The sequence below is a fragment of the Pinus tabuliformis genome, chromosome 8 (assembly GCF_031772625.1).
Source record: "Pinus tabuliformis cultivar Carrire ecotype Pingquan chromosome 8, CPIR1, whole genome shotgun sequence".
NCBI classification, from domain to species: Eukaryota; Viridiplantae; Streptophyta; class Pinopsida; order Pinales; family Pinaceae; genus Pinus; species Pinus tabuliformis.
Genome location: NC_142294.1, coordinates 1,438,559,406 through 1,438,568,708, shown reverse-complemented (window position 1 = coordinate 1,438,568,708; position 9,303 = coordinate 1,438,559,406). Strand labels below are relative to the sequence as shown.

General features: G+C 34.1%; 1 protein-coding gene across 2 annotated transcripts; it reads right to left on the bottom strand.

Annotated features, from left to right (window-relative positions):
* Positions 1-381: 381 nt before the first annotated feature.
* On the bottom strand, positions 382-6,760 carry LOC149241103 (nucleotide-sugar uncharacterized transporter 2-like). 2 transcript variants are annotated; one of them, XM_089373881.1, is made up of 7 exons: positions 6,380-6,760; positions 2,717-2,868; positions 2,313-2,521; positions 2,135-2,228; positions 1,860-2,026; positions 1,526-1,696; positions 382-1,425 (listed from the first exon to the last, which is right to left on the bottom strand). In XM_089373881.1, exons 1-7 carry the CDS (start codon positions 6,393-6,395, stop codon positions 1,137-1,139), a joined length of 1,098 nt encoding a protein of 365 aa, XP_089230007.1. In that variant the 5' UTR covers positions 6,396-6,760; the 3' UTR covers positions 382-1,136. The 2 variants fall into 2 exon arrangements, with proteins under 2 accessions (XP_089230007.1, XP_089230006.1); XM_089373880.1 differs by having other exon boundaries at positions 387-1,425; positions 6,023-6,758.
* Between the last annotated feature and the right edge of the window lie 2,543 nt (positions 6,761-9,303).

The following is a 9,303-nucleotide window of genomic DNA, read 5'->3' as shown; positions in this document are numbered from 1 at the left end:
GTGATAAAAAGTGTTTATCTTAATTTTCTGTGTCTTGTGATGATAAGGTTTTTAGTGAAAAGACACCAAACGCAGGACAGCGATGAAAATTACCTCTGGGATTCGTGTGTACAACATGTACAGAAAAAAAGAAAAAAAATGGCAATCGTAATGAAGAATGGCCACCTGCAATTGGCCACCTGTACATGTTCAATGATTGCACGCCAAACTAATTTTAACATCTAGTTTGTATCCTAAGAAAAAAGAAATGAAGCCAGATGTTTAAACTGAAACTTTTAACTTTGAGACATTGAATAGAAACCCCGAAACAAACGATTACAAGGGCGCATGCAAAAGTACACTGTATTTATTTGGAGCTGATCCATCTAAATCAAAATCAAAATCAACACGCTGGAGTTCGAATGAAGTTTACAGTAAGTAGTTAATGTTGTATTCTTCGACTATCTGTCAGTTATAAAATAGAAGAAACAGAATTTATTACAAAGGATCATATCCATGGAAGAGCAGCTTTTGCTCTTGAATCAATGATTATTTACAATAAGAAAAATTATTATAGTGGAAAGGACCGAAATGGGTTATTGTCAGAGATTCGTTTCACTCTGAACTATTGTTGTAACAAATAAAATTTATAATCAAGACTGTCTCGATTTGAACTTTGTTGGTATAAGCAGTACAGGCACAGAAGCCCCAAGGACTCTAATATCCCAATCTCTAGTAAGTTCTGTAAACATGGCTGCACCTGACCATTAAGACAAGAATAAGCTAATTTACAAGTGACTTCGACTAGTCATCACTAATTACAGTTCAGAGCAAGATGGTTTGTAAATTTGACTGCATTTGTAAGGCATCCTCTAAACACCAAAGGCAATAACTACAACAGGAAAGACAAATATGAAACTTGAGATGGAGGATACCAATAATCTTTCAAATTGCAGAAGAATTTGAGGGAGAATTTCTGGATTAAATGGAAGCAAGAGGAATGCGGTCCTAGACTTGAGCAGGGCATTTCTGAAATAAGATCTACTTCTAACAGTTTTAACAAAGTTGTGAATCTTCGAATACTCATCACTAGTATCAGCTCCTCCGCACATAGTGCAAACCATTTCTGCTTTCAGGAAATTTTTGAAAAGTTTCAGTCACACAAACTCTGCACCTTCATTTCCATCATGGCTATTGTCATTAGCTTTGCTAACTTTTCCTTTTAGGGAAGAAATTGAATTTTGTTTAAGAACCAGGGGCTTTCCCACAGGTTCCCATGTTTCTTTCAGATTAAGGTAGGTGTAAACGGACATTGCTCCTAGAGCCACCGCTGCTCCGCCAATGCTTGACATCCCAGGATTAGACTGAAAAAGGAGAAAGCCTCCCAGAAGAATAACACAGGTCTTGAACTGTCCAAGAACAACATGGGTAGTGGCAGAAGTGGCCCTGCAACAACAATTTTTTTCAATTACATTCTGCAACTGTGCATCTAAACATCAAATTTGAGCCTATTTTAAGAAAAATATTTCTCAGAGAATTTTCTTACCCAAGTGCTAAAGCACCAGACCACTGTAGCAAAAATCCCAGTGTAGCAGAAAAAATAATAGCCAGCACATTGGAGACATTCCAATTAAAAGCTAGTAAACCAGGAGGATCTAGCCATGGCATTATAGCCACCAAAGTGAAGATGGTTATGGGCGTTGTTTTCCACATCAATCTGCTCAAATTTGTTACCACAGATATAAATTTAGATATTTCATTTATATCAGAGAATATACCTATTTCTATCCATAATGAAACAAGTGTTATGGTAATGAGAACAGTTTAATGTGCAACGCCTAGTTTCCGAGTCACATTGAACAGGAACAAAAAACACATACGCAAGTGCAGTCCAATTGTCTTGTTGTTGGAGATTTGACCATAAAATTTTGTTCGCTGCACTTGGTATTATCCATGTTAAAGCTATCAAAGCACCAAATAGATTAAATTGCAAGTCTGTGACCGTTGCAATAGCCACTCCTACAGAAACAACTGCCAATGCCAGAACCTGAGAAAAGATAAACAAAGTTCCTTAATCCCTAGTCAGAAATGAAACCCATTTAGGAAGACAGATACGACTAAAGGTATAAAGGTTCGCAGCAAGAAAAATAAATACCTTCTGGAAAGAAACTCTCTTCCCATAGAACAGAAACTCTGACAGCACAATTGTAGGCGTAACAGCAATTTTGGCCATCTGATAAAAACCCACACTACAATCAAAGTAATAATAAGTGAAAATGATATAAAAACGCTGGAATCCTAAACTCAATGAATAATTAGCTAAAATGCAGTACCTGTTGAACTTTAGACTGACATTTGCAAGGCCATTGGAGAATGCCATGATCACACCCAAGGAAATCAGAGAAGCAAATGGTGTTGCCTTTGCTGGGGGTGATGCAGGAAGCAGAGCACATGCGTTGAGGGAAGCCAATAAAAGCCAGCTTATTGCATAGTGGATTAGTGTGAGAAAGATAGGGTAGTTAAATCCAACCTTCCCAAGCAACTGTAGTCACAAAACACACAGCTTTGGAATAATTTACATCTCACTTCTTTGTGTACGGAATTAATATAAAAACAGTCCCACTCACTACCCAATTCAGCGGAATCAATGTGCTTAAAGGCTACTAAATAGTTTTGAATTGCCACCTATTTGCCAAGAGCGATGGACAGAAAGTAACTGTATAATTTGAGAACCCACCAATTTGTTCATCATAATGATGCTAACAGCAACCATGAAATTGAAAGTCAAAGCAACTTCTGGGCCGCAAAATCTTTGTTGCAGTCGCCTTGCTCCTTCTGAAGTACGAAGCTCACTGAATACAGATGTCCGCAATTCTTCCAAGGCCCGCCCTGCCACAGAAGGCACGGATAAACTTGTCATGAGACGTGTAGATCTTCAGTATTATACTAAGCTTTTTCATTGCAAAATCAAGAGTGGTGTTGGCCTTCAAATACTCATATTCAAATGGAAGAAAGGACCTAACTAGCTCAATCTGTTATCATGGTTATTTAAGATTAATGATTTGTTTCAAGTTATGATATGATACGCTCTTCCTTAACTGAGATCTTCAAAGGTAAGGAGAAGATATAAATACAGAAAAATTTGCAGCTTCATACATGTCTTGACCATTTCCCTATATTCAAACTTAGCCTTGTATTATATGCATTTTGTCAGTTTCTCTCACTTATCATCGGGAATTTTTTTAGTATTTTCAATTGTCCATAAAAAGAAAAGGCTAATTCTTCAAAACACCAAAAGATTAAAAGCAGTAACACACCTACATAATTTAGTACAAATAGGTCATCTTTTGCTTCAAGTACAAGAAAACAACCTTTGCACCAGTGTACTTCCACCCCGTAAGCTTTTTAATCTTCCTCCTGCTCAAAGTTCTGGTGCTCATCTCATTTCTTTTCATCCCTTTGCCCGTTGTTTTAAAATATTTAGTTTTTATTTATCATTTTTCTTGTACGCACATCACCTCTGAAAGCCTCTATTGCTTTCAAGTTCTGCTGTTAAATGCCTACATCTGGGTAACCCCAGTAATTTGTCCACATGGTCTAAAATAAACTGGGTGTAGAATTCAATTATTTAGTTTTGATCAACGGTTACAACGAAATAATTGCCATTGAATATTTCTAACGGATAAAAAAGCAGAGGACCAGAGGCAAAGGGTAGATGTAATTCTCATAGGCATCCCTGAGGAATGCTGGATTTGGAGCAGGGCAATTTGGGTTCAGTCCAGTAATTAATGACTGGTAAAGGATAAACCAGTGACCAAAATAGGAAATCATATGGAGTTATTTCATGCATTCATACAACACAGGGCTACAGTTCAAAGACGGTTGAATTATAGTATAAATGAGCTTCCTTAAAATACAACAGGTGTAAAACTAGAAAAAGGGGATTCGGTTGAATGATATATGTAGGAAACATGAAGCAGTAATCCTGATTTTAAGTAATCGCCTCTAAAGGCAAAAGAAGTTGTACGGCAAAACCAGTCAAGATGAACACAAGCTCTGGCTGCAAAACTTAATGAATTGGGATTGACCTAATTGTCGGTTAAAGCAATTACAGCAGTGGCCACCACGCCCCATCTCATGAGTCATTTTACTTGCACACAACACAGGCCTCAACGGCAAAATGATTGCTATATAGTGATGGAGAGGAAGAATCCTTGGAATGGAGCTGGATGTAAAACTCTATCCAGTCATTACCCATTTGCACATAACGCATGCTAAACGCCAAATTTGGATGTACAATGTTGCACCTGAGCTTCCTTCAAACACAGCAGAAAATAAAACCATCCAGGGAAATCACATGTTAAACTTTCAGTCACAAACACACTATGCATAATGGACATAATGGACATAAGGACAAATGCAGATGTGCCCCAACTATATATATATATATATATATATATATCAGGTACGACAAGTTCTATAGGTTAGGGTAGAGGGAGGTTTCGAAAAGTTCAGGATTTCAAAAAAAAGATCTAAAGAATTGAATGTATGGAAACATATAAAATTTCACTTGAAAGTATACACATTACTCAGAATTTTATTTGACGTAAAATGCAGGCCTGGGAACCAACAACAAAGTAAAATGTTATGCAGTATGGATCTTGATGAAAAACCACTGAAGACAAAGAATTCAAAAGACTACAAGTTCTGGGAGATTCAAAATGAGTGATGTCCTCGGCTAAGCCAATTGCCAAATCACAAATTTGACTCTTGGGCCCATCATGAACAGAGTATTGGAAATAAAAGATTTCTTTCATGTTATCTCTTTTACTCACATCTACAGAGAGTTCAACTGAAAAACAAATTAAAAATCTACAGAGAGTTCAACTCAAAAGCAGATTATCTCTGTGAATCACCACTTACACTGCAGGAAGAAACCTTAATCATTCAAGAATACAAGGAGGACCCTTTGTCCACTGAATCTTCTCTCTCTTTTGATCCAAGCTGGAATCAAGGTTTTGCCAGAAGCAAGAGATATGTTTACTGTGGGACCTGCTTAAGGGCTTGCTCTGTTTTTGTTGCTGATTAGCTGTAGACAGGAATGCAGGGCATTTGAACCCAATCTGCTTGGATGGATGACTGTAATGCGTAGAGTAAGATAGGACACAGAGTGGTTATGAAATTTGATCGTGAGCTGTAAGGTTAAGCTGATCTATATTTTGATTTCAAGCTTGAAATATCAAATATAATGTTTTTTTCATGGAAAAAGAATACGCATTACTCGGAAGTTCAAATAATCACAGAAAAATATATAAGCATACAGAAGAATGTAATTCAAAATAGACATAAGTTCAAAGAAGCAGTTTTATGGCTTTTAAATCTAAGTTTTTCTGTTTAAATTTTATTCTTACCATTTTTTAAAGAAGTTTTGGAAGTTTAGTCAGTTTGAAAGGTTTGGAAACTGAGCCAGATCCTGCCAAACCTGGTAACAATGCCTCGAACACGAAGAAACAATTTTACCAAAATGGATCTAGTCTAATGATTGCTGGGCAGCAACTGCCAAACAAGAAATCAATATCCAAACGATTAGAGTCATAACACACAACCTAAACAAGAAATCAATATCCAAACGATTAGAGTCATAACACACAACCTAAGCCTCAATGCCAAAGTGGGTTTTGACTTTGAATTTGATTTTCAGCTGGCTCAAACATGGGTATCCTAGAATAAAGGCTCGGATACAAATTCCAATCAAGTGGGTTCAGACAAGTGATTAAAGCGTGCGAATTGGAAGCCAGTGATCAGGAATTCAAACTCCATAAATTCATCTTCCTCGCAAACAAGACGTATGCAGATGAATCCACACAGGGACAAATGATGCCAAAGAGTAAAATATATAATTGCCCTAATTCCAGTCAAGCAGGCAAGACTTGCTAGAAGCCATGTCCTCAAACCAAGCATACAGAAGCTAACTAGAAGCCCTAATTCTAATTTTCCTAAAATCCAAATGGTTTCATCAAGGAAAAGGGGTACATTTGCATACCGCGTTCTCCAGCGTCGCTGTCTTTTCGCTTGAGCATTTTCCGAACATCCCTCCCAATGATGTACTTCATCGTCTCTCCAACAACAGAACTCGTCAACATTCTGTGAGCTTTCAATGCAGACCCAACAACACAGCATGGTAATTGATACACCTTCACTCTACAAACCTGGGACTTGCGATCTCTGAACTAGGAAAACATCATATACAAAGAAAATTCGTTCATTCCGAAACCACATTGTCACCCCTCCCCTAACAAAACAGATCTGCAATGGCCGTGAGACAATTTACAGCGAAAAGTGAACCTTACAACGAAGTGTAAAACGCCGATGAATGAGGAAGAGGGACCCAAAATTTTACCATTCATAAGAACCATTTGGCATCATCTCCATGGCTGATTAATAATTCGTTCACCTGCGCCAATGGCAAGAGCCATAAACAAGATTATCAGGTGGCATCTGGCCTGACACTCCATTTTCGGACCGTTTGTATTCTAACCCAAAAATATGTCTGTTCTTTTGCAGAGAATAAAGATATGTATTTGTTCAGAAGCGTGGGTATTAGTCATCGAATACTGTGTGGGATTGCTGTGGGATTCGTCAGCTTTAAGCCGTGAGAACAGAGATTGGTTATTCTATTCGAGGAATTTGTTGCTCCTTTTCTGCTCTGTGCAGAGAAAGTGAGGCCCACTTTCTCTCTTAATTTGAAGACATTTCCTGTGGAGTGGTGCTTGCCAGTATTATGTTGACATCATTCATTTGAGGGTGGAACTATAATTTTCAACCAATCATGAGAATGACTTTAGTAAGGCCCTGCCATCACAAATCAAGGGATGACTCAGCAGTTGCATTAAATGTCAGTGTCTCACTTACGTGAACTATACGTTTTAGAACTCCTTTTATGATTATAAAATCTCCTAATTTCATTTTATTAATTTTTTTTTATTTTAGGTAGGATAAAGGTTATAATTTTATATTTTAAGTAGGATAGGTTAAGGTTTTTTTTAATATTAAGTAAAACTGTAATTTTTATTTTTTATTTATTTATTTTGCTTGCTGAGATGGGATAAAAGTTGAAGTTTTTATAAAAATATTTTTTTGTTTTTAAAATAAAATTTAGATTAATATAGTTATACAAACTAAATGGTTGGTAAAAGTTGATAAGTATAAAATATTTAATAATGTATATTTGTCAAAATTATAAAAATTAATAAACTTGTAATTGTATTTTAAATTATAATTAATTATAAAAAAATAATTAATATATGAGTTAAATATATATATATTTTGAAAAAAAAAATAACAAGATTTTTAATCATAGATATTTGAGTTGCAACTTTACCACAAAGATTTTGAACTTGTAAATAAGCTTTGTTACAATATTATGGATTACTAATACCATATGTCTAAAACACAATAATTCATGTTCATGTGAAACGTTCATTTGACATTTTTTAAAATTAAAAAGATGAAAAGAACATAACTATTTTTGAGCTCATTTCAGCTATTGATCACGGGATACATTTTTTAAAATTAAAAAGATGAAAAGAACATAACTACTTTTGAGCTCATTTCAACTATTGATCACAGGATACATTTTTTAAAATTAAAAAGATGAAAAGAACATAACTACTTTTGAGCTCATTTCAACTATTGATCACGGGATACATTTTTTAAAATTAAAAAGATGAAAAGAACATAACTACTTTTGAGCTCATTTCAACTATTGATCACGGGATACTATTAAGAATGTTATAGAATATTTTGTGGAAGTTAAATCCCTACCATCCACTTATCTTGTCTATTTTGGAATAGGGCTTTCAAAGTCTTAATTTGATTATCAATAATTATATTGATAGGCATGTCTATTTTGAAATTAGGGCAAATCCTTACCATCCACTTATCTTGTCTGTTTTGGAATAGGGTTGTCAAAGTCTTAATTTGATTATTAATAATTATGTTGATAGGCATGTCTATTTTGAAATAAGGGCTTCCATCATTTTAGTTTAATTATAATATTTATATTCATAATAGTACACACTCCCCAAAGTAGTTATATCATTTTTGGCCTTTTAATTAAATTGATTAATTAAAAAAATGTCATATGAACAAGTATCATTTTAAGTGAGTTATCTTTTTTGGGCATATGGTATTGATAAGCCATGGTATTGTAACCATTTTAACCAAGATTGTGATTTTTTGTTGTTTGAAATATATTTTTGAATGCATGAGTGGATTCAACGCTTGAAAAACTTTTGGGGCACTCGAACTACTTAAACTTAAGTTTTTAAAACTCTTTGTCGTATTTTAGTTAAAATTGACGATAAAAAATGCCTTGAAAAATGTCATTTTGTCTATTAGTTAGACTAGGCAATGGTAAAGTGGTGCTAAATTTCCCTGCTTAAGAATCATGTTCTATGTTTTTTTAAATGTATGTGTTTAACTTATATTATTTTTTTTTAATTAATAATAATGACAATTACAATGAAAATATAATTTAGATAGTTTTAATGAATTAAGTATTTTCATGTTTATTATGGATTCATGTTTATCACATTTACCAACCATTTAATTTATATGACTGGGCTACTTATTAAGTGGATGGTAAGCATTTAACCTCCATAGAATATTCTAGGATATTCTTATACACAAATCAAAGACTAAGATTTATCTCCAAAGTAGTTATATTTTTTTGTTATTTTAATTAAATTTATTAATTAAAAAAAATGTCATATGAACAAGTGTCATATGAAATGAGTTATGTTGATGGGAGCTTCTAGATCATTGTGTTAATTGAATGTTGTGTCCAACATTTCAAGTAAAGGCTTCACCCATCTTCAAGGACCGTAATTTGAAGTAAGTTGAAATAATATGTTGAGTAGCGACACACTAAGTATAAATAGAGGAAAGAAATTAAATATGATGGTTATAGGGTTAAAATTTGGGAGAGATTTATTAATATATGTTACGAATAAGTCAAAAAGAACTAATTAAAATAAGAAAAGAAGAATAAATGATATAATTAGATATTATTATTATTATTATTATTAAATATAAATTAGAATAAATATTAAACTATTAGAAAAGAATTGAACTGGCATTTAAAAGAGTAGTTTTTAACTGTTACTTTTTGGAAAGTTTTCCCGTTTATTTTCCGATCTAATTTGTCTAGAATCCGCCAAGGATTTATTAAAATTATTATTTTTCCCATCTAATTTGTCTAGAATCTGGCAAGGATTTATTGAAATCATTAATTTTTCTGATCTAATTTGTCTAGAATCTACA